Here is a 25580-nt window from a genome sequence, read left to right as displayed (position 1 = left end):
GAAAAAACAATCTTCTGTGAGTTAGCAGACTCATCAGAAAGAATTTGAAAGTTTTAGGGGTCCCTTTAATGAAGAGAAAGAGAAAGGAGTAGAGAGTATATTCAGAGCAATTATTGCAGAAACGGTAATGGCAAAAAGCTAGATATTTTAGAAGCTGAAAGGAAGCCAATGGTACTCACACCTAAACAAACAACCCCAAGAAATACCATGTTAACATTTTCTAAAAGTAAGGATAAGGAAGAATTATTGCAAGCTACAAAGGAAATGAAAAAGCTAACATGCAGAGACAACCATCAGGCTATTACCAGATTTCTCAGAGCACAAACCCGAGAAGAAAGAAGGGAATGGAATGACATTTTTACAATATTAAGAGGTAAGTATCTACCATGTGTACTATATCCTGCCAAATTATCTTTCAAGTATTAAGGAGAAATCAAAAGCTTCCCAAACATACAGAGACTGAAGGAATTCACCACCAACAACCCTGTCCTGCAATAGCTATTGAAAGAAGTAGGATGGGGGTATAGCATAATGGTCATGCAAAGAGATTTTCGTGCCTGAGACTCTCAAGTCTCAGATTCCCCCACACTGCCATAAGCCAAAGCTGATTAGTGCTCTGGTTAAAAAAAATTAAAAAAGGGAGTCAGGCGGTAGCGCATCAGGTTAAGCACAGGTGATGTGAAGTGCAAGGACCGGTGTAAGGATCCCGGTTCAAGCCCCCGGCTCCCCACCTGCAGGGGAGTCACTTCACAGGTGGTGAAGCCGGTCTGCAGGTGTCTATCTTTCTCTCCCCCCTTCTGTCTTCCCCTCCTCTCTCCATTTCTCTTTGTCTTATCCAACAACGACAACATCAATAACAACAACAGTAATAACTACAACAATAAAACAAGGGCAACAAAAGGGAATAAATAACTATTAAAAAAAAGAAGTACTACAAAAAAAGTAGAGGAACTCTTAACTTCAAATGAGGTAATCTGTAATAGTATGTAAATAGAAACTCAAGCAAAAGCAACAAAAGGGAGGACCGGGTGGTGGCGCACCTGGTTGAGCGTAAGTGTTTCAGTGCTCAAGGACCTGGGTTCGAGCCCCCGGCCCCCACCTGCAGGGGGAAAGCTTTGCAAGTGGTGAAGCAGAGCTGCAGGTGTATCTCTCCTTCTCTTCCCTACCCTCTGGATTTCTGGCTGTTTCTATCAAATAAATAAAGATGATAAAAAAAGCAACAAAAAGGACCAACCATATAGGAAAAGTTAGGGCAGAAAGGACAGTGTGATGTGATCAATGTGAGTAAACCAAGGCCAGTTATCAAAGGCCTAGACAGCAGAAAAGAAACTCTAAAATCTCAATCATTGCCTCACCTTTGCTGGTAACAGATGAAAAAATAGTTGGGTGGGATAGGTCAAGAAAAGGATGGGGGCCAGGCAGTGGTGAACCTGGTTAAACACATACATTACAGTGCTCAAGGACCCAGGTTCAAGCCACTGGTCCCCACCAGCAGGAGGAAAGCTTCATGAATGGTGAAACAGGGCTGCAGGTGTCTCTCTGTCTCTATCTCTCCGTTTCCTCTCTCAATTTCTGTGTCTATCCAATAATAAATTAGTAAATTTTTTAAGAAAGGATGAATACAGGATAACTCCACATGTAAGTGGAACTTGGGAGACAGGAAGAGGGTAACATGGGATGAAATTTCATATCATTATGTGTATGCCACACCCCACTATCTACCAACATAATCAAGGACAAGTAGAATGTCATCAACTATAGGATTTTGTTTCCCAATAGGATGAGTGAAATGAAACTTTGACGCTGTGCACCTATATGGAATTATGGTTTGTGACAATTAGGATGAACTGTGGTCTCTTTCACCCTCTCTGCTAGAATGCCTATCCCTGTCTAAATGAAATAAATAAGAAATATTACTGAGGAGTATCAAAATAACCGATTTAGAGGATATATCATATGGATTGAATGGCAATCACTGAAGTTTCTATACAAAGGACAAACACAGGATTCAAGCTTTCATGATTCAGATGAAAATTGAGAGGACTGTCTGATGACATCCTGGAATAGCCAGGGAAATGTGAAAAACATGAACCAATTAAAAAGCAGAAGGAAAGTGACAATTTTCTGAAACTCAATTTCTTTTCAAGTACACCTGACATTTATTGAAAATAAGAAAAAGAACTTCAATCACGTAATATTGGGTAACAGGATTATGCTTCACTTTTCTAAAAGTTTATTACATAAAATTGCACAAGAAACATGTAACTAGAAAATACTGCAAGTTCAGAAGAAAAGTAGGCAGACAGCAACACAGCAGGTTCACGGAGCAAACAGGTGAGTGGAGGTAGCCACAGGCAGGCCTGGGTCTGGGCTGCAGTGGTCTGTGGGAGGAGAAAGGGGAGGCATCCTATGCCAGGGGAGAGGAGGCCAGCCTGGCCCCCAGGGTGCCTGCCCAGCTGCTAGAGTGGAGCACAGTGTGTCTGGTCATGGCCCTGAGACCTGCTGGCCAGTGCAGATGGCTCCAGGCTATAGTTCTTGGAGAGAAGGGAAGGGCCTGAGGGTGCTCAGGCTCTAAGGAGACCACAGCAGCAGCAGTGGTGACATACTGGCCAGGGGCAGGCAGCTAGTTCCACGTGGAGCAGAAACAGTAACCTGAGGGCTGGGCACTCAGAGCTTCCACAGTCACTTCAGAAGGCTGCAGGACAATGGGCTCCGCAGGAGGGTCTGCAGGCCTCAGTGGCACGCAGTGAGCTAGAAGCAAGGAGGGTGGAAGGGGAGCAGGGAGACCAGAAGAGGCGGGAGGGAGCGGCACCTCCTCCAGAACAAAGGAAGCCCAGCAGCGAGACTCAACTGGCAGGTGAGAGAGGGGGCGGGGTGGCGGCGGCGGCGGCGGCTGGAGGGCGCTGGGGCGATCCGGCCACGGGGACCAGGACGCAGCCAAGCTGCCGCCCGCAGAGCTCCGGGACTCCTGGACTCCTGGACTCCCTCCCGGGCGGTCGGGCAGGCGTGTCCGGCGGCCTAGAAGTCCTCGTCCTCCACCCAGCCGAAGACCCGCTTCATCTCGGCCAGGAAGCCGCGGTAGTCGTTGAGCAGGGGGCTCTTCTTCCGGATGTAGGGGATCACCCACTGCAGGGCGCGGCCCGTGAGGCGGGTGATGAGGAACGTCACCTTCAGCGCGTCGCTGGTGAACACGTTCTCGTCCACCAGCATGTAGGCGCCCGTCTGCACGATGAACTCGGGCAGGCGGTCGGTGTCGCCGTCGAACAGCTCGGGGAAGGGGATGGGGTTCCTCCAGCGGCGCGTCTGAGGCCGGATGGGAAGAGCCAGCAGGGCCTTGATGAGCTGCACCCGCCCGTCCATGGCGCTACGGTTTAGCGCTGCCTGCTGGACGCTGCCTTCTCCCCGCTGCCTGCTGGCTGCTGGCTGCTGGCTGCCGGCTGTTGGCGCCGCTAGGTGTCCGCAAGCCAAAGGCGAACAGGCGGGGGCGGAGCGGGCAGTGAGTGCAGTTGGAGGTGAGGCGAGCTGGGGCGGGGCGAGCGGGACAGGAAATGCGTGTGGAGCAGAGCTGGAAGTGTGTGGGGGTGGGGCGGGGCGGGCAGTGCATAAGTGTCTTGCGGGGGTGGGCTGGGTAGGACCAAATGGGAAGGCCGGGGCGGGAGGAGATGTGACGCGGTGGGGCCGGGAGGCCCAGGCGCGGGCCCAGTCCCTGATGGGACACAGTTGGCTCCTCTGGTCTCTTTCCGAGACACAGGCTTGTCTGGCCCAAAGGGGGCCTGGAGCAGGGCGAGGGCGAGGCCGAAGGCGGGGCTGGAGCCTAGGGCAGGGAGGGGGCGAGGGCGCCTTGCAGAGGCGTGGTCATGATGACCACGAGTGAGGGGTGGAGCCCAGGGGAGGGACCTGGGACACTAGCACCATACAGAGATGATTGACAGCCAGAGGGTAGTTGTCACTGCTAGGCCTGAATGCTGCTCTCTGGGACATTCTCAGTGCATAGGGAACACGCACATTAAATGAACAAACAACAACAACAACAGGAGAATCAGAGGGGCAGGAGTAGAAATAGAGTTTTCCAGACTTTTGCTTTGCAAGGTAGCTGAAGGGATACTGAACATCCACAAAAGATGAAGGTGTGGATGATCAAGAAGGAACATCATAGTCTCTAATGAAACCCTCAAGAAGGAAATTTCGCGGATTTAAAATGGAGGTGCGGTGAGGAATGTGACAGGAAGAGAGTAAATTCTATATCAGAGAAGAGCGATGAGAAAAGAGAACCTCCACAGGAGGGAAGGAGTATTGATTCCCCCAGTAACGTGGTAGGTTTAGAACATTCCCTTCAAATGCAGCTGCGCTAAAGGGAACAACTGATATAGGACGATTGACAGAGCACATTCTGTATTGATGGCTCTGTTCACAACAGGAATTCTTAGTTTAGGTTTCTGGAGAGATTGGAATTGACAGGACTGAGACCCTTGCACTATGCAAACAATGGCTGACAGGAAGTTGTTGCAGCAAAATTAGCCCTAGACTGGGCAGGGGTGTTGTGACAAACACAAAATGCAGTTATTTATTTTCTCTTTTATAATATTTATTTATAAAAAGGGAACACTGACAAAACCATAGGATAAGAGGGCTACAACTCCACACAGTTCCCACCACCAGAACTCTGAATCCCATCCTCTCCCCTGATAGCTTTCCTGTTCTTCAGCCCTCTGGGAGTATGGACCAGGGGACATTATGTGGTGCAGAAGGTGGAAGGTCTGGCTTCTGTAATTGCTTCCCCGCTGAACATGGGCGTTGACAGGTCGATCCATATTCCCAGCTTCTCTCTCTCTTTCCCTGGTAGGGCAGGGCTCTGGGGAAGCAGGGCTCCAGGACACATTGGTGGGGTCGTCTGCCCAGGAAGTCTGGGTGGCGTCATCTTAGCATCTGTAACCTGGTGGCTGAAACAAAAGTTAACATAAAGCCAAACAAATTGTTGACTAATCATGAGCCTAAAGGCTGGAATAGTGCAAATGTAGATTTGGGAGTCTCTACGTTTTGTAGATAGTTAGTAGGCCTATTTTAGTTATATTCCAAAGAGCCCATGACTATTACTTTTTTTTTCTTTTGAGCCTGACATCTGATATGCAGGTTGACCGAAGTTATTGTCTGGAGAGATGATGTCATGGCTGGTAAAAGGACTAGAAAGCTGGATCAGGGAAAAGAGCTCCCAAATATGGGAAAGGTGTATAAATGTTGTTGACTGATTTCTTTCTTTCTTTCTTTTTTCATCACTCAAGTAACCAAATGTCTGTGTCCCCAGCCCCACCCCCATAGATAACTACTATAATTCTCCCACAGTCATAGATATAGGTTGACATTTTTTTCACATTTGTATACTCAGCTCTCTCTCTTTTTCCCTCCCTCACTCTCCTTCCCTCTCTCCCTCTCGTGCCCCCTCCCTCTCTTTTTACCTCCAGGGTTATTCCTGTGGCTCTATGCTGGCACTAGGAATCCACTGCTCCTGGAGACCTTTTTCCAATTTTTTTATAGGCTAAGATAGAATTTGAGAAAGGAGGAGGGGGAGGAGGAAGGTAGAGAGGGACAGAAAGATAGACACCTGCAGACCTGCTTCATCACATGTGAAGCAACCCCCCTGAAGGGGGGAGCTGGGGCTAGAACCAGGATTAAGTTGGACAGACAGAGAGAGGGACAGAAAGATAGATACCTGCAGACCTGCTTCACTGCTTGTGAAGCAACCGCCCCCTGCAGTTGGGGAGCCAGAGCCTCTAAGTGGGACCCTTGTGAGGGTCCTTGTGCTTCACACCATGTGCCTGTTTATTGAATATTTTGCTTTATATCATACTGCCTTTTAGCCCCCAGTTTCCAGGTGCTACCATGACACTGTCGGGAAATTGTGAGGATGTGGTTGAGTTTGGCAGGGCTTGACCTGAGGAGTGTGTCTATCCTGTCAGTTTCTCTCTCTACCGAGAGGTTGAGCAAGGAGGGACAGGAGTAACCCCAAAGGTGTGCCTCCTCCTATCAGACTCCTTACTTCACAAACACCCTGCATTCCTGATATTATGGCCATTAGATAAAAAGAAAGGGGGAGATGTCGGGAAATTGTGTGGATGTGGTTGAGCTTGGAAGGGCTCACAAAGCACCCTGAATTCCTGATACTATGGCCTATCTACATAATCACTGTTTTGCCTGAAAGATCCCCACCCATTCCATTCCTTTGATCTATCTTCTTTCTACTCTCAAGACCCTCCCTGCCTCCAGGGTATTATTAATCCCACCAGTTAAAACCCTCACAACAGTTGCAAAGGAAGTCTCTACGTTTCCAGCCCCTTTTTGCCTTTCCCCACCCCTTTCCTAGCCATTTCCATTTCTGACTTGCCACTTCCAGTCTGGCCTTTAAAAGCCCTGGCTCTCTGATCAATAAAGACATTGCATTGCCTCGTACTACAAGCTTGGTTCCTGAGTCATCTCCCTGGAGTCACTGAGTGAGTAGCATCCCAGGCTGGCTCCGGTTGAGTTCTCTCTAACCCAGAGAGTATGCACCCGGGAAGAGGCACCCCCAGGCTAGCCCAGCATGACACCATCCTGACCTCACTGGACAGAGGACCTCACCATTTTGTCTGGGAACCACACCCTTTCAGAACCCTACCTCACTAGGGAAAGATATAAACAAGCTAGGGGTATGGATCCACCTGTCTGTGTCCATGTTCGTGGAGAAGCAATTATAGAAGCGAAACCTTACCCCTTCTGTACCCCATAAGAAATTTTGGTCTATACTCCCAAAGGGATAAAGAATTAGGAATCTTACAATAGAGGGATGAGACATGGAATTCTGATGTTGGGAACTATGTGGAATTATACCCCTGTTATATTACAGTCTTGTTAATCATTATTAAATGACTAATAAAAATTTTAAAAAGAAAATAAAATTATTTACTTCCTTGGGATAATAATGCAAGTAGTGAAAATGGTACTATAATTTATTCGGTTAGCTTTTATTTATTTATTTGTTTATTTTCCCACCAGAGTATAGCTGCTGCTCAGTACCTGCACAACTATTCCACCATTCCTATTAACCACTATTTTCCTTTTTATTTGAGACAGATGAGAGACAGAGAGAAAGGAGACACTTGTGTTGTGTCTTAAGTCAAGGGGAATTAGGGCCCTAAGGTACCAGGAAGGGCTCATGACCTTCCCCCTGAACTGTCTGGAGATATATCAGTAGATAGACAGTCTTCTCCCGGAATCAGGGGGTCAGAAAGCTAAGTACCATGAACTTGATCAAAGTGTGCTGGATGGGCAGTGGGGCCTCTCAGAATTGGTTCCAATTTCAGTTTCACTCGTCCACACTTGGCTTTTTAAAAAATTGTTATGAGGATTGCTGCTGAGGGTCAGTGCCTTCTAGTCAAATCCTCTGATCTTGAAGGTCATTCTATTTTATATTTATTTCCTTTTATTTGATAGAACAAAGAAACTGTGAAGGGGTGAGGGGCATATAAAAGGAGAGAGAACCCATCTTCCTCAGTTGGAAGATAGAGTATGTTATCCAGCCTCCCTTCGGAGAAGCCATCCACTATCATGGTTGATCCATGCTGAGGGCAAGGTCCTATGGGGGCCCACTAAGGAGTCTATTGTGTTGTTACCAATAAAGATGACCAGTAACAATGGAGAGAGGGATTTATTTGAGGTTTAGGTCCATCTTGTCTGTTTGGGAATCTCAGCACTCCCCAACTAGGGCCCCAGCTTATGGGGTGGCCTGATAGTGACTAAAGAGTCACCATTAAAGTATGCCAGTCTCTTGTCCTTATTTAGTTTTTGTACTCCTTATTTTGATAAGGTTAGCTTTGGAGTGAGTGAGGGAAGTATAATAGGAAGTAGGTGAGGAGAATATTTAAGTCTAAGTAGACACTATTTGATTAGGAACTTTATGGTGTCTTTTTAGGTCTTTCTACTTGGTTGTTGCATCTACTGACTCACTGCAGACTATTGTGCACTTTTGCTTTCAGATATATATATTTTGCCCCAAATTATGGACACATGTGAATATATGCCCTATCTCATGGGACTTGATCTATATCTAGGGACTTTGTTAGGAATTGAACCAGTTGAAATAGAATTAGAGAATCCTGTGAAAGAAAAGGTCTCACCCGAGTAATGAGGCTGAAGGGTTGACATTCCAAGCCTGACGTCTCTGGACACAGTCTGAAGTGAAGCTTGCTGAGGTGGTACTCCTTGCGTTGATTAGGTTGAGATCAGCAGATGCAATATCATTTGGTATGCATTGAGAGAAGCATGCAGGAAAGTGAGTTCGACCCTAGAGGTTCCAAGACTGGGGGAAATACAGACTCTATAGAGGAAGTGGGAGGTTCCTGCTGTCTTAGGGTTTAAGAAGACAGTAGATAGTCATTGCTGTAATCAAATTATTTGGTAATTGGGTTAACTTTGAAAAATCCCTTTGTTAGGTTTTGCTGTATCATACACAACATCACCACAATTTATGTCCTTTGACATTATTTGTTCTGAAATTGGGGCAACTTGGAACATTTCCTACTCATGACCACAGAATGTGAGCTCAGATCTATAGGGATGCAGAAGACACATAGGCTCCTAAGCTGAATATGGGCCCCAGATCAGATCAAATTGATGGGATTTACAGTCAACATTATTTATACACCTTTCCCACGGGAGCTACTCTCTTCCCTGATCCAGATTTCTGGTGCTTTTTCTAGCCATGACATCATCTCCCCAGACAATAACTTTGGTCTACCTGCATAGGAGATGTCAGGCTCAAAAGCAAGCAAACAAAACAGTATAGTCATGGTCCCTTTGGAATATACCTAAAATAGGCCTACTAACTACCTACAAAACAGATTCTCCCAAATCTTCATCTGCACTAATCCAGTTTTTAGGTTCATGATTAGTCAACAATTTGTTTGGCTTTATATATTAACTCTTCTTTCAGCAACCAGGTTCCAGATGCTACTGTGATGCCAACCAGACTTCCCTGAACAGACAACTCCACCAATGAGTTCTGGAGCCCCGCTTCCCCAGAGCCCCACCCCACTAGGGAAAGAGAAAGACAGGCTGGGAGTATGGCTCGACCATGTTCAATGGGGAAGCAGTTACAGAAGCCAGACCTTCCACCTTTTGTACCCCATAATGACCCTGAGTCCATACTCTCAGAGGGATAAATAATAAGTTATATTCCAAAGGGCCTGTGACTATACTACTTTTTTTTCTCTCTCTCTTTTTCTTTTCCGTTGAGCCTGTGGTTCCGCAGCAGGTTAAGTGCAGATGGCACCAAGTTCAAGGACTGATGTAAGGATCCTGGTTTGAGCTCCAGGCTCACCACCCGCAGGGGAGTTGCTTCACAAGTGGTGAAGCAGGTCTGCAAGTGTCTGTCTTTCTCTCTTCCTCTCTGTCTTGCCCTCCTTTCTCCATTTCTCTCTCTCCTATCCAACAACAACAACATCAATAACAAAAAAACAATAAGAAAACAAGGGTACAAAAAGGAATAAATAAATAAATATTATAAAAGAATAGGAAAGCTATCAAGGGATGGGATGGGATACGGAGTTCTGATGGTGGGAATTGTGTGGAGTTGTACTCCTCTTATCCTATGGTTTTTGTCACTGTATCCTTTTTATACATAAAAATTATTTTTTAAAAAAGGAGAGAGAAAGAGAGAGACTGCAGCCCTGCTTCATCACTCTTTTAGCTTCCCCCCTATAGTGTAGACTAGGGCCGTGAACTTGGGTCCTTGCACATGGTAATGTGTGCTAAACTGAGTGTGCCACCATCCCAGCTCTCCTACTTGACTTTGACAGCATTTGAGCATCCTGGAAGCAATTAGCACCATGATCAGGACCTGTGTAATTCTGGGGTCTCAGGGCTGGGCTTCAGGATGTCAAGCTCATTGCATGTTTAAAGAAAGGGGAAACACACTGGGATGGCCTGGATTGTCATGGCACCAATGTTGACCAGTTTGCCAGACACTAAAAGGTGTTTAGAGGGCTGCAGTAGATAGGGGAGGACAGACAAGGACACGGCCCTGCTGGAGATCCAATTGGTAAGCTTGAGACCCACCCTTGAGGGGGACATAACAGGAGCACAGCGCCACAGGGGAGCAGCAGGGACCAGGGTGGGCAGGAAGGGGCTCTGTGAGAGGGGACCTTCAGCTGAGAGCTGCATGGCTAGAGGGAGGACCCAGGACACTAGTAGGCTCAGGCTCTCACCCCAGAGGGATGGCTGTTCTCAATGCACAGGGGGCAACAGCTGGAAGAGCACCTAGCACAGCGCTTGGATGGCATCAGCTCATGGATCTAAGTGCAGATTCCTCACACTCACACAGCTGAGGAACAGCTCACAGAAACTCCAGCCCGCTGCTATATGCAGAGTGGGGAGGCAAGGGGTGAAGGCTGTCTGTGGGGAACCCAGCGCTGACACCCAGGCAAGGCAGGGGTAACCTGGGCTCAGCAAATGGTCAGCATGTGCATCAAATGCCCTTATTCAATTTTCCTGGTTCCTCCCCTCCAACTCCTGCTTGTTTTGGTGGCATACATTTATGTGACATACATTTATGATTTATTATTAGTGATAAACATTATGTTATAGAATCATCAGATTTCAAGAACATTTTTGTATACACAGAAGATGTGTCTAGTCTCCAACCCCCCTTTCACAGTTCTCCCTGTTGCCCCACAGAAGTGAGTGCTGGAGAGACAGCACCCAGAGTCAGTCTTCTGTGGCTAAGGAAAGCCTGGGTTTCAGGCCCACTGTCCCTCCTGCCCTGTCCCAGGCCAGGGAGGAAACACTTCCCTGTCCCCTTCTAGATCCTTCCCTGGACCAGAAACAACTAACATTGACTAGGACCCTAGCACAGGAGGAAGAGATGGTTCAGTGTCCTGTGCAGAGAACACCATAGGCTGTGAGCGTGTGGTATGAACAGAGCAGCAGTTCCCCGAGAGGGTCTTTGCAGGCATCACATTTTCAGGAGCCTGATCTGTGGGGTCCAGGCTGCTGGGTTCCTAGCAAGCAGGTGCTGTACCCAGGGGACAAACAGGCCTCCACCAGGCTGGGCTGCGCCAGGGCAGCAGCGCCATCTGGCGGCCGTGAACAGGAACATCATCGGGTGGGCGGGTCGCTAAGGCTTCACCCCTTCAGCTCCTGTGGGGCCAAAGCCTGCTGCAGAAGGAAGCAGGTGGAGATGAGGAGGAAACAGGGGCTCTGGTAAGAGTTTCTGCGCATCATGGAAAGAAAACACTCTTGAAACAGTGTTCAGGAATTTCACCAAAGCAAAGGACTCTGGAGAATGACTGTAAGAAGTGTAAAGAAAACTTTACGGACCACGTACATAATGAAATCGTAGGCATGTGTCCATGACTGCATTTACAATGTATTATTAGTGATGAACATTGTGTTACAAAATCATCTTATTTTAGGAGCATTCTCACACCTAGAGAAGTTGCATGTGGTCACCACACCCCCTTTCAGAATACTCCCTCTTGTCCCCTAGACGTGAGTGCTGGAGAGACAGCACCCAGAGTCAGGCTTCTATGACTGAGGAAAGCAAGGAGGTCAGGCCCACTGTCCCCCTGAAAAAAAATAAATGGAAGAGGGCCAGGTGATGGCACACCGGGTTAAGTGCACACAGAACGAAGTGCAGGGACCAGTGCCAGGATCCGGGTTCCATCCCCCAGCTCCCTACCTGCAGGAGGCTCGCTTCACGATTTGTGAAGTAGTTCTGCATGTGTCTATCTGTTTCTCCCCCTCTCTGCCTTCCCTTCCTTTCTCAATTTCTCTCTGTCCTATTCAGCAACAATAACAATGGGAAAAAGAGGTTCTCCAGGAGCAGTGGGTTCATGGTGCAGGCCCCAAACACCACCGATAACCTGGGAAGCAAAATAAATAAATAAGGAAAGAACAGAAAGGTTCTTAGGGGCAAGACAAGGTTCCTCCATCAGGAGAACATCTTGCTGCCATGGAGCAGACCCAGGTCCAGGCCCCCAGTACCCCAGCAGGACTCTATGCATGGCACCAGCAGGAAGTCAGAGTGCTGCTCAGGGGTCTCCCACTCTCTGTGTTCCCCTCTCTCCCCTTTCATTCTATTTCTGTCTGAGGTTGAAAGGGAAGAAGATATGGCTGCCAGAAGCAGTGGAATCATGAAGACCTGAGGCCTCAGTGACGAGAACACAGAAAAGAGATTTCTCAAGGCCTGGGGCCAGGAAGGGCAAGACCCAACTTGGAAAGTGAACTTCAGATGGGAGATGCCAGGATGCCTAGGGGAGCACAGGCACGTGGTGTCTCTCCCTCTCTCTGACTCTTGGTAACTCTCTCTATGAAAAATCCATTGCAGGATACTTGTGTGAGGACAGACACACACACACACACACACACACACACACACACGCACGCACACACACACATTCAGCTCTGCAGCTTTTGGAAAGACAAGTCAGAAAACTGCACTAAATGCTATCTGGCTGTCAGCAGCAGAACCAGCCCGGTGATTTACCTGGTAGAGTGTGTGCTTCCGCTTGGCTGATTCAGTTCCGGGCACCACATGGGAGCATAAGAGCACTGGATGTTGTGGTGCTTGTCTTCTCTGTTTCTCACTGAGAATAAAGAAAGGCTACCTGAAGCTTGGATAATGGGCAAGTGTGGGCTCCTGGGTGCTTGCCTTCCCCTGCCAAGCCAGGGCACCCAGCAAGATTACCTCCCACTTGTGTTTGATGTCTCCTGTGGAATTCTTGCTGCGTCTTCCCTGACATGTTACTAAATTAATAGTAATGGAACAAAGATCTTTAGGTGCCATTCTCAGGGTCACCTGTGGCTCTGCAGGACCAGGAAAATGCTGCTTCTTTTCCATGGAGACCTTCCATCACTGTGGGTGCTAGTGAGTGAGTGTGTGTGTGTGTGTGTGTGTTGGTGTGCGTGTGCGCTGCACTCACCCTCATCAAGCCTCTGTGCCGGCCTCAAACACACACAACTCTCCCATGTTTCCTTGGGTTCTTCTAATTGGCCCATAGAATAACTTGTCATGAGGCAAGAAGAGCATTCCCACATATGCACCACCATAAAACTACGATACCCAGCATGCCCTGAATCACTGACAGGAAGTGAGATGCTGCTTCCTAGCTCCTGCAGAAGCAAGCCAGTCCCTCTTTGCTCAGCATCACAGACCCCCACTCCCCCCCCCCAGCAGCCAGCTGCTTCCCCCAGCCCCTCCCACACCCTCACAGGCATCAAGCTAGAGAAGGGGGTGCTGGGTTTTGTTCTAGGGAAGTGCACCTGCACTTCACTGTAAGGCTGTACTTCCAAAGGGCCCTTCTGTCACTTTCTGCGTGAACCTGTTCTTCTATAGGTGAAATAGCTGGTGCTTTCTGTGTGTGGTCAACTAGTTCTGAGGGAGACCCCTGATCTGGGAAGAGGTGGGAGTTGTGAGTTGCTGCAGAGGAACTCTGCGGTGACCAGGGAGAGTGAGGCTGGCATGGTGTGCCTGAGGGAGGCTTCTGAGAGAGGGCTGGTGGGACAAGGGGAAGGATGAGCAAGGGTGGGCCTGGGGGCCTCTCTGCAGAAGAGACAGAGGACGTCAGCTCCAGCAGGCCAGATGCAGAGGTGGAAGCCGGCCTAAGGTGGCAGCAGTTGGCACCAGAGCCCTGCAGCAGGGACGGGTGGGGAGCCCAGCCAGTGCAGGGACGCCAAGTGCTTCTCACAAGCAGGTGTGCAGACAGGAGCCCTGGGCAGTCCTGGCCAGCTGTCTCTCTGTCTGTACCCAGACGTAGAGGCCTGATGATTGAGTTGAGGCAGATGGGTGCTGGGTCCAGGGTGTCATTTTCTCCGGGCTGGCTTCACGGGCGAGTAACAGATGACCAGAAACACACGGCTGAGCTGAGAACGCAGTTTAATCTTTATTCACGAGCAGGCAAACAACCTAGTCACCACACCATGTGCTCCTCCATCTTTCTCCTCCAGCGGCAGAGAGGAACTCAGGAAGTACGTAGGCTAGGGGGTGGGGACAAGGGAGAAGCGTGAAACTAGCAAGGGCTAAACCAAATCTCCCGGAGGCAGATGGAGTGAGACCAAACCAATGTAACAGAAAAGACCGTGTAAATAGACCACAATGTCAAGCAATGTGACAGAAGCAGAACTAGATCCCAGAAGCAGAGCTAGAAGCATACCAACACTGGGGAGGCTCCAGGCAGCCAGGGCAGGCCCTGAAGCACTGCCCTCTCAGGCCCCCCTGCTCCTCCCTGGGTGGGTATGTGGGGGCACTCAGTGGCCTCCTGAGGGCTGGGGAGGTGGTCCAAGGTCAGGGACTGGGGAAAGGCAATGTGCAGTCTCAGAGGCAGTGCAAACAGGTTGGAGCCCGGAGTCAGCACCCTGGAGCAGAGGGGCAGGGGCTCTACCTGGGCCTGAACGCCAAGTGGGCGTGAGCTCAGGGTCACTGTAAAGCAGGAGCAGAGCTGGACAGTGGGTGGCTTTCTGCTGTGGGACATCTGGGCAGGGCATGGACTGTAGGGCCAGACTGCCCCCCTGTGGCTGGTGGAGAAGCATGCATGCTGGGTGCAAAGAAGGAGGCTTCTGGGAGCCAAGCAGAGCTCCAAGCTTGATCAGAGCCTCAGGCTACAGGGCCACAGGTGGGCTTCCAGATGCACCTGCTGACCCGCTGCAGCTTATTGTGATTCTTTACAGATACACCTGCAGCCAGGGTGTTCATGGGAACTCTGTGCCTGCACAACTCCACCACCATTCCTGGTTGATATTCCAGGCCCCGTCTTTCCTTTTCTATTTCACAGACCAGGAGATGGGGCAGAGAGGGAGAAAGAATAGAGAGGAGAGACACCTGCAGCACTGCTGCACTTCTAGGGAAGCATTTCCCCCGCAGGTGGGCAACAGGGACTTGAACCCAGGTCCTTGCAATGGTAACATATGTCCTCTTCTGAGTACTCCCCCACCTGACCCCTACAGTGCTGATTCTAGACTGCAGGTGATTCTAGACTAGCAGCCCCAAGAATGATGCTTTGTCCAGTGACCTGTCTCACTAGAAGCAGGAGACACACTTTCTTTCTTTGAACCTGGAGGGCAGTGTCAGCCTTCACACGCAGACTGGGGTCTGCACGTTTGTGTTTTGTGGAAATAAGGTCGAGGTGGTGGCACACCATGTTGAGCATGCACGTTACAGTGCACAACTGTAATCTTCAAGCCCCTGGGTCCCCACAGGCAGTTTCAGTCTCTCTCTCTCTCGGTCTCTCTCTTTCTCTCTCTCTTTCCATATATATACCCCTCTCGACCTTCCCTTCCTCTCTCTCTGTTTCTTTGTCTCTGTCAAAAATATTTTTAAAAAAGAAATAAACTCTTCTAAATTATTTTTTTCATTGTTCGATAGGACAAAGAGAAATTGAGAGAGGTAGGGGAGATAGAGAGAGAGAAAGATAGACACTTGCAGACCTTCTTCACTGCTTGTGAAGAGTCCCCTCTGCAGGTAAGAGTGGGGGCTCAAACCCAGATCCTTGGGAGGGTCATTGCCCACAGTACTGTGTGTTTATTCAGGTGAGCCACCTCCCGGCCTCCTGCAAAATTTGTTTCTACAATGTGTCTGAAGCTCCACGTTTCTTTCTTCCTGTCTTTTCCTTCCAAATGCAGACGCTCCTTAAAAGCTGTGTGATCCGGTTAGTGCTGAGCAGGGCATGGGGCCAGGACTCCAGGTCACCTTGGACTTTTCTCCTCTGGTGTCTGTGTATGTGGGGGCCATGAAGGATCTAAAGGGGGTGATGGGGAGAGGCCCTGAAAACTCGCCCTGTGAGGAGACTGAGAGGATTGGTGTCCTCTGGCTCAGCTCACCGCTGGGCTCCTGTGGGAGGCAAAGCTCCTTGGGGAGACAGGGCCTGTACAGTCTGGGCTGGGATAGCAGCTCCCTCACCCTCTGCAGGCAAAGAGGCAACCAGAGGTGGGAGCTCAGGCCAGGTGAGACTACTGGGTGTGGACAGCGGGGAGTCAGGTCCTGGTACCCTGAGGCCTGGGAAGCCCTGTGCAAGTGGTTCATCCCCAGCTGGGCTGTCCTGCTTGGGGAGGTCCTGGCTGGTGACAGTGCCCACTGGGGGATCATTCCCTCTTGGTCCCTTGTCCACTCTGGTTTTCTTCCTGGTAGGCGATGGGCGTGGCCTGTTATGAGCTAGAAATTGGTGGGCTTGGAGGGAGCCGTGCTCTCTCCTGTCAGAGGACTGAGTACCAGCCTGATGCTTTTGTGAGGAGTAGGGAAGGGGCACCCCAGCAGCTGGGCACTGGGGAGAGTGGTGGGGCACGCTACAAGACCAATCATACACTACAGATCTTTGCTCTCTGTCACTGCCACCTAAGAGGGAAAGAACAGAGGCCAAGGACTGATCCAGAACGAATGGCACCAGTAGGGGGCTGCCTCTGATACCGCATGGGGGCAGGGCAATGTCAGTGGGGCCAGAAGTTCCTGTGCAAAAGAGGCTGGTGAAACAATTCCATGGCAGAAATACCTTTAGAGAAAACAGACTCCAGAAGCGCCGTCAGGGAACTTTGCAGAGAGCTTCATCTCTATGTGAAGCACCTGGATAAAAGAAGTGTCTCTAGCTGTGCTGCTGGGAAAATTCCGGAGGCAGGAACGAGCCCTTGCCCCGGGTTTCCAACATCACGCTGGCTCAAAGAGGAATGATCAGATCCCTCCCAGCGTTGTGCCTGTCTCAACAGGCTGTTATGCCCGCACCTTCATAGCTCACAGAGACAGCTGGAACCTGTTGGGATATGTGTAAGCTTGATAGATCTTAGGGAGAACTCCCCCCATCCTTGGATGGAGGTCTGAGAAGATACCCCCTTGTGAGTCTCTCTTGCCAAGGTGAGCAAAGGGGAAAAACCCTCTCTCAGACTTAGTTCTTCCCTTCTTGACTCTCAAGCCCACAGAAACCTCACTACCTCTCTCCATTAACTGCAGGCCACATGGCTGCCTACCTTAAGGTTCATTTACTCAAAGTTCACCTCACCCCCTGATCACAGAGGAGAACACACCTTATCACACACTCCATCATACACCTCAGACCCCAGACAAGGGAAATTCCAAACTATATGGCCTCTGATATCCATCTTCTCTCTGTCTCACCCTACTGGTTTAACACCTATGCTTCTCTCAAACACCTTTGGATAATTAAGTTGCTTGCGTCATGGAGAATAACTGTCTTGTATCTCATCAATTCCTGTCATACCGGCCCCCTACCATAGGGGCAAGCTGACCTTTAAGAAACCTGTAATTTCTGACATGTTTGAAATATGTTCTTTGTCTGAATTCCTATTTAAGTCCACGTTTTTCTGCCATTAAATGAGAGTTCCTCCATTCTCCCCAGTGTCTCTTGTCTGTCTTCGCATCGTCCCTTGAACGAGCGAGAGATAGCCGGTCAGGTTTGCCTTCCAGCTGGACCCCACCTCACGAGAGTGCCGGCAGAAACCTTCTATTTCGTGCTGCTGCTGAGCCAGAGGGGACTGCTCTCCACTTTGTGCTCGGTGTGACAGTACAAAGCTTGCCTTCTCTTCTGCAGAGTCCATCCTAGGAACCCACAGTGTGAGTAAAGGCTGGCGTTGTGGCTCCATGAAGGAGCAGAAGACCCCAGTTTGGATCCCAGCCTCAGAGCTGGGGAGATAGCATGTGGTTACATGAAAGACTTTCCGGCCTGGCTGTGAGGACCCAGACTCCGGCTAAGGCAGCGGCATCAGCTCAGCTGAGCAGCACCCAGCTTAAACTATTCATGCCAGGACCATGCCCATAAGGAGAGTCCCTCAACTCTGTTGGAGCACACTTGCCTGTGCTGCCGCCATGATGGCCACGATGGCTTGGGATCACAGGCTGTGTGACGGGCGCCCTCTCCTCTTCAGGCTGAAGGAGGGACAGCCGAGGGCACCTCCGTCCACAGATCAGCTGCCCTAGGGAGGCAGGAGATCGCTCCCCTACTCTGTCTTTGGCCATGTCCTTGGGACTGGGTGTGGGGGTGTGTGAACCCCTCTTGGTCTTGAGGCTGCTGGCACTGTGCCCCCCACCTCCCTCAAGAGAGGTCAGGAACTCCAGGCATCACCAGCCAACCAGCGGCTGTGTCGACCATAGAGCCCACAAGCCAGCGCCCCGCTCATAGCATCTGTCTGACCTTTGTTTCTGGACAAAACTGGGGCCTGGAAGCCCAGTCCTGTGAGCAAGGGTGGACCAGCCTCACAGGCCTCAGAAGGGAGGGTTCTTTCTTTCTGAAAGACTGACTCGACTTGTGTTTGGGAGAATTCTGAATGCCACTCAGCTGTGACTTATGGGGATGCTAGGGATTGAACCCGCACCTCAGGGGCCTTGTCCTCTGAATCTCCCGCACAGTCTCCCTGGCCCAGGACACCATCTGGGCTCTGGCACCTGTGCTCTGTGTGGTGAGTGCCCCTCCCCTCAGCAGGGAGCAATCTTGAGGACAGCAGCCTTGCTTTCTCCTCGGAGATCTGTGGGCTGAGGCTTTGCTCCAGGATCCTGTCAGGGAGCAGACTCCCCTACTCTGCCATGGCTTCTCCCTTGCTTGGAGCAGCCCCTCTGTCTCAGCCTCCTCGTGGGTGATGGCTCCTCTGTGAGAGAACCTCCTCACGGGCCCACGCTTCCAACCTGAAGGCACAGAGAGAGTGAGAGGGGATGGGGGCTGGCACCTCACCTTGAGCCTCTGAAACTCCCCAAGGGAGGGGTCTGTTGCCAACTGCTCAGTCTAGTGCCAGGGCAACAGGAGACACACAGAGCAGGGCACTTTGGAGAAGCTTCAGTCCTTGACCAAGGAAGGAGCAGGGCGAGCTGGTGCTAACATCACCAACCCTTCTCCCCAAAGGGGCAGACGGACAGTGTGTGTGCAATCCCAAAGCGACAGCATGGGGCAGTCACCATTTCTTTGAGAAAGGGACGGGAACTTTCTGGTGACATGGCCGCACTCCATTTCCGCCTGTAGATAGTCAGGCTGGAAGCGCCTGTCGGCGGGTGGGTTGGGGTTTCATGCCTCAGTGAGGCCCCCTCTGCCCCCAGCACCCAGTCTCTTCCTGTCCCCCTGCTCCACTATCCCCCCAGCAGTGGAAAGGCGATTCACCTGCCCCCTGGCCCCTGCCTTATGTACCGAGGACCACTACAAATGGGGTGATTCATGAGCCTTCTTGTGCTTCATTGGGGATCGATTCAAAAGTTGCAGGAATCCCCAGAAATGAGGCTCAGATCTGGGCGGCAGGTGCACACCTGGAATATCTGACGTCATCCATGTCCCTTCTGCAGATAGCCTTCTGTCTTGCCGTGTTTGCAGAGAAGCTTCGGGAAGGCCCGTGCTGCAAAGGGAATGCAGAGATGGTCAAGAGCCTGGTTACAGGCAAGGTGGTCAGGTGAATGGCCTGGTTAAAGGGATAGATGGGTCTGGCCAGCTTCAGTGATCTGTGAGCAGACCTCTTGGGGAACCGGGGAAGGTGCTGCTTCACACTGGGTCTTGGGCCTTCCTCACACACTGCCCCCAACTCCAACACTGTTTTGACTCTACTCCACTGGAGTCCTTGGGAATGACACTGGATGGAATCGACTTCCCCTTTCCCACAGCCAGAGGAGGGCTCTACGAGGACAGAGGCCTGGGGTGTCCTGACCTCCTCAGAGGCCCAGGGCCAGCAGCAGTAAGGGCAGGAACGATGAAGTGCCTACTGTGTCGAGCCCCCGGACTGGCCTCTTCTACTCCATCTCTCCAAGCCACTGATCATCACCAGTCACCCACAGGACTCCCTCAACACTTGTTTCCCCACTGATATCCCTTCAAAGGGAAACTGGACCACAACAAACAGAGGAGCCCCAAGTGGTGATCCACCAGCCTATAGGTGCCAGAGCCCTGGGCACAAAGCAGAGGACACAGGGCGCAGAGCCCAGGGAACTGGGCACAGGGCAGGAGGACACAGGGCACAGAGCCCAGGGGACAGGGCACAGGGCACAGGGCAGAGGCAGGTTGCAACACAAGGTATCCTCATTCTGGCGCTTGTGTTTACAACCAGCTGTGACCCGTCAGGACCAGCTCCCTGGAGAGAGAGAGGTGGGGAGTGTGAGGGACTCTGGTGTGGGCTGACTCACCTTGGACGCCTAGTCTCTGCACTGCCCCAGACAAGTCTCAGGCCTTGCTCTGGTCCCACTCCCTCCAGATTCCACTCTTTCCTTCCCTCCAGGGTTCCAGAACCTGCTGCCAGTGCTTTCAGTGTGCTGGGTGCTAGGGCCACAGTCCCTGTCCTGTGGGAGGTGGAGGACAAGTGGGCAGAGACAGTGGTGCTTCTTGTCCACCTACCAGGCAGACAGTGGGAGTGACCTCAGCAAAGTGCGACTTGGGGATCTCCAGTGCCTGACTCCTAGGGACACATCACTGTAACAAGTCTCTGCGCACAAAGAGACTCCGAGGCTGCAGCTTCTAAGTTCAGAAACACAGTGTGTACCAGCAACCCCGTGTCTGCAGAGAAAGTTACACAGGATGGAGCAGGCCCAGGAGCTGCAGTGCCCTTCCCACAGGTCAGGACCGATTGAAAGCACATGCCCCATCTGTGGGGGCAGGGGGGAAAGGAAAAAAGGAGAGGGGGTGCAGAAGGCATACACACACACACACACACACACCACAGGGCAGCAACTGACCTTGAGGAAGGAAGAAGCCCTCCTTTTCCACAACACGGACTGCCTTCAAAGGCACTATGTTAAGTGAGAAAGCAGGGACTGGGCAGGGGGGTGGGATGGGTACAGCACTGCACCAGGAACTTAGCACAGCCAGACTGTAAACTAGAGCTTGGAATGAATGCAGTGACAAGGGGAGTCGGAGCAGGGACCGGGGGCATGGAGGTCTAGGACACACACCGGGCCTGGCAGCTCAGTGGGTCCCAGTGCTGACATGAGCAGCTCTTTGCTAAAGTGACAGTCCCAGAGGGATCAGGGAGACACCGTTTCCCGGTACATGGGGGGAACTGGCAGAGAATGAGTTCGGGGGTAGCAGGCGCAGCAGAGTGACAGTCAGCAAGACTGCCCGAGTTGGAGTTGTAAACTGGGAGGTCACCAGGAGGTGGAAACCTGACTGCTCCCGCCACAAAAAGAAATGACGTTTAAGTGGGGTGATAGAGACGGGAGCTCATGCTACGGCGGAGAGCCAGTCACCCGAGTGAAGTGGTCACAACAGCACGCTGCAGACCTGAACCACACAGGATGGCGCATGGTAAGGTTAGTCTCTGTGGGTGAATCGCCCCGCTTAGCTGAGGGGCACAGATGTGCCGTGGGAGTCCTGGTAAAGACTCAAAGGCACACAACTTAAAATATTTTAACTCAAAAGTCCTAGTTTACTTTTTTTGCAAATTCATGTCTTTTGGCTATCCACACTCCACACATTGATGAAGCTACGTGGGAGACACCCTTCAGCTCTTGACTTCTTCTTTAGTATAGTCACTGCTAGTCCCGTGCACTGTGTCCCTAGATACTCAACCTCATCTTTTCTTTGTTTTTTTTAAAGTTATCTCATGCTTTCATTAATCATTAATATCATTTTATTAATGATTTAATGGAGATTTATAAAATCACAGATATGGGTATAATTCTACACTGTTCCCTCCACCAGAGAGGGCCCCATTCCCCTCCACTGGAAACTGTAGTTCTCCCAAGATCATAGATAGAGGTTAACTTTATACCTGTTTATAGCTATAAAGATCCCCCCATTCTTACTCCGGCCCTACCTTCACTTCCTTTCTGTTTTTTATATGTAAACTTTTTTAAAAATGTTGCCCCCCCACTTTGTTACCCTTGTTGTTTTATTGTTGTCATAGTTAGTATTGTTGTTGGATAGGACAGAGAGAAATGGAGAGAGGAGGGGAAGACAGAGAAGGGGAGGGAAAGATAGTCACCTGCAGACCTGCTTCACCACAGGTGAAGACCTGACTCTCCTGCAGGTGGGGAGCCGGGGGCTCGAACCAGGATCCTGACTCAAGTCCTTGCGCCTCACCCCACCTGTGCTTAACCCCTTAACCCGCTGCGGCTACCACCTGACCCCCCCCCCCTTCACTTCCTTTCTAAGTGGCACCTACACCTACTAGTCCTTCAGTGTCCTTCCTTTCTCCTCTTGCCTCTCTCAGATAAAGGAAGCAGTAGATGTTGTCCAACCTCTGGTGTTGTGAAGATCCACTTCCTTTTCAGTGATGGTACAAAAACAAAGACTACTAGTGACAAATGTGTCAGGTCCCAGTGGAATTGGGCCACACTTGTCATCTTTCCCTATCTTCTCCCTGTCTGGGGGGCATGGACCAAAACTTTTTGGGGTACAGAAGAAAGGACTTCTGGCTTCTATATTCAACCTCATCTTTTTATTTCTTTATTGGGGTATTAATGATTTATAGTCAATAATGATACAACCCCCACTAGGTCCTCCTCTGCCATTATGATCCAGGACCTGAGCCCTCCTCCCCACCCACCCCAAAGTCTTGCAATGCACCAACTCCAGTCTAAATTCTGTTTAGAGTTTTCTCTTCTGACCTTGTTTTTAAACTTCTGTCTGAGTGAGATCATCCCATATTCCTCCTTTTGCTTCTGTCTTATCCCACTCAACACGGTATCTTCATTTGCCAACCAGGATGGGGTAAAGAAGGTGAATTCACCATGAACCTGAGACTTTGAAGCCTCAGGAATAAGAGTCTCTTTGCATAGCCATTATGCCATCTACCCCTGTTTGCATGTCTCAGTTTTCCACATAACAACTCAAATCCCCTCTGGGTCCTCCTCGGCCATAATGTTCCAGGATCAGAAACCACCCCCCACCCCCAGAGTTCTTTACTTTGGTGCAAGACACCACACCCAGTCCACGTTCTGCATTATGTTCGTTGTTCAACATTTTTTTAATATTTTATTATCTCTATTATTTATTGATTGGCTAGAAACAGAAATGGAGAAGGGGTGATACAGAGGGAGAGAGGCAGAGAGACACCTGCAGCCTGCAGTCCTGCTTCACCACTTGCAAAGCTTTCCCTTTGCAGGTGGGGATCGGGGGCTTGAACCTAGATCTTTGTGCATTATAGCACGTGTGCTCAACCAGGCACATCACCACCTGTCCCCATTTTTTTTTTGTAATTGAATTCATTTCATTGAAGATGCCTTTAAAATGTATATGGAAAAGAGTTCTGTCAATATTTTCCTCTAAGTATTTGATAGTTTCTGATCTAACATCCAAGTTCTTGATCCATTTGGAATTCACTTGTGTGTTTGCTGAAATATAGAGGTTCAGTTTCATTCTCCTGCATGTTTCAACACAGTTTTTCCGACACCATTTGTTGAAGAGACTCTCTTTTCTCCATTTACTAGCCTGGGCACCTGGGTCAACGATCAGATGTCCATAGGTGTGGGGGCTTCCACCTCACCTTTTTTTAACTGCAGAGTAGCATTCCGTTGACTATATATCCCATAACTTCTCAGTCCAGCTTTCTGTCCTTGGGCACATAGGTTGCCTCCACTACTTGGCTGTTGTGAACAATGAAGCTGTGAACACAGGGGTGCATGTGTCCCTTTGAGTAAGTGTTTTCTGGCCTTTGCATATATGCTTTGGCCAGTATTGCCGGGTCATAGGCTATTGCCCCCATCGGCGGTCTGGGCAGCGGGACACTTCATGGAGCGCACACATCACCGTGCACAAGGACTCCGGGTTCATCCCCACTTCTCTGGCAGGGGTGAAGCTTCACAAGTGCTGAAACAGGGCTGTGGGTATCTCTCTCCCTCTCTGTCTCCCACTCCCTTCTCAATTTCTCTGTCTCTATCCAAAACAAATGAGATAAAAATTATTCTACCAACAATTTTAGAAGACTACCTCTTAGATTTAATAACAAAACATTTTATTTTAGGAAAGCATAGCAGAATTAATGATGAGGCTTATTGACTTAGGGGGCTGAACAGCTTGTGGGGAGCTTGACTCTGGGTAAGGGGGGAGGAGGAGGGTGCTGGCTGACTGGATCTCACTCTAGTGGAAGCTGGGGCTGCTGGGAAGGAAGAGTTTTAGGAAAGTGATGGCTTCAGTGAAATGGGACTCTGCATTGGCAGAGAGAGAAATTCACCTAACCAGAAGCAAGGAAAGGCAGTGACACATTTCCCAGCATGTATTGTGACCCAGAATGGCCACCCTTGTGCCCAGCACCGATTTCTGTCTGGAATAATTGGGCACCCTGAAGCAGAAAGCTTGTAAACCCTGTGGTGTGCCCCCCTCACTCCCCTATGGGAAAGGAGATGAAGAAACGGATGGTGCCATGGTGCCAGTGTCACAGCTTTACTCCACAGGGATATGGTCACCACCCCACCCCAACTCAACCAAGGCCCACCCTCACACAAGTGCCACCAAAGGGAAACAGCTGGGAGGCCTTGGGGCAGGCCGGGGGTGGGGGGCGCTTCCCAGTCTCAAGACAGCTCGAGGCACACTCACAGGGGTGACCTCCTGAGAGAACTGAAGTGGGCAGGTGTCCAGTCCCGGGTTTCTGGTTTACACCTTAAAGAAGGGGCGTGGAGTGAAAGCTCATGGAAAGCTCACAGATTTCCCAGGGTGTGGGGGTATGAACGGTGCTCAGGGTTCTGCTGCACTGGTGTGTCTGCTCTCCTGCTGCCTCACTGCTGGGGCCATACTCAGCCACTAAGATGTTCCTCAGCCTTCATCTTGGGGTGTGTGTGTGTGTGTGTGTGTGTGTGTGTGTTCCTCAGCCTTCAGCTTGGTGTGTTTGTGTGTGTGTTCCTCAGCCTTCAGCTTGGTGTGTTTGTGTGTGTGTTCCTCAGCCTTCAGCTTGGTGTGTGTGTGTGTGTTCCTCAGCTTTCAGCTTGGGATGTGTGTGTGTGTGTTCCTCAGCCTTCAGCTTGGTGCGTGTGTGTGTGTGTGTGTGTGTGTGTGTGTGTGTGTGTGTTCCTCAACTTTCAGCTTGGGATGTATGTGTGTGTGTGTGTTCCTCAGCCTTCAGCTTGGGGTGTGTGTGTGTGTGTGTGTGTGTGTGTGTGTGTGTAGGACAGCCCCAGTATTCAGAGTGGCTCTTCCCAGGACAATCCACTGTGGCCAGTGCATCACTCTGACCTGAGTCCTTCTAGGCCCAGCAGGCTGAGCAGAAGCTTTCTCTTCACTCCCTCAACTAGCTAGAAAGTAGCTGGAGGCCTGAGCAGAGTCAGGATTCCACCAGAAATGACCTTTCTGCCTGAAAGGTCTTTAACAGCAGAGCAGGGGCTCTTCATCACCTGTAACCCACCCTCCTCCTCCTTCTCCCCTCGGAGCACCCGCCCATTGCTGGGCTCAGGATTTTTAAAAAATACAGATTTTATATATGTATTTATTATTGTATAGGGACCGAGAAATTGAGAGGGAGATTGAAAGAGACAGAGACACCGGCAACCCTGCTTTACCACCAGTGAAATCCTCCCCCTGCAGGTGGGAACCAGGGGCTTGAACTTGGGTCCTTGCACATTGTCATGAGGGCACTTAACCAGGTGTGTCGCCGGCTGGCTCCTGGGCTCAGGATTTACACCCCCACTCTGTGTCCTTGTCTGTGGTGCCCATGTGTCC

At 50.3% G+C, this 25580-nt stretch overlaps 1 protein-coding gene and 1 long non-coding RNA gene across 2 annotated transcripts; both read right to left on the bottom strand.

Moving 5' to 3' along the window:
• Positions 1 to 2135: 2135 nt before the first annotated feature.
• Positions 2136 to 3460, bottom strand: LOC103128177 (retrotransposon Gag-like protein 8). Its single transcript, XM_016195186.2, has one exon. It carries the CDS (start codon positions 3358 to 3360, stop codon positions 3019 to 3021), a length of 342 nt encoding a protein of 113 aa, XP_016050672.1. The 5' UTR covers positions 3361 to 3460; the 3' UTR covers positions 2136 to 3018.
• A 14976-nt stretch (positions 3461 to 18436) lies between these two features.
• LOC132535921 (uncharacterized) lies at positions 18437 to 20641 on the bottom strand. The gene is made up of 3 exons (XR_009547629.1): positions 20120 to 20641; positions 19256 to 19341; positions 18437 to 18646 (listed from the first exon to the last, which is right to left on the bottom strand). It is a non-coding gene; the product is annotated as an uncharacterized LOC132535921 (long non-coding RNA).
• Positions 20642 to 25580: the final 4939 nt, after the last annotated feature.

The sequence above is a fragment of the Erinaceus europaeus genome, chromosome X (assembly GCF_950295315.1).
Source record: "Erinaceus europaeus chromosome X, mEriEur2.1, whole genome shotgun sequence".
NCBI lineage: Eukaryota > Metazoa > Chordata > Mammalia > Eulipotyphla > Erinaceidae > Erinaceus > Erinaceus europaeus.
The sequence above is the reverse complement of the archived record's forward strand: the minus strand, read 5'-3'. Positions and strand labels throughout refer to the sequence as shown.

Excerpts from the sequence above, each read along its gene's own strand:
- LOC103128177 (XM_016195186.2), bottom strand. The coding sequence starts at position 3,360 with ATGGACGGGCGGGTGCAGCTCATCAAGGCCCTGCTGGCTCTTCCCATC.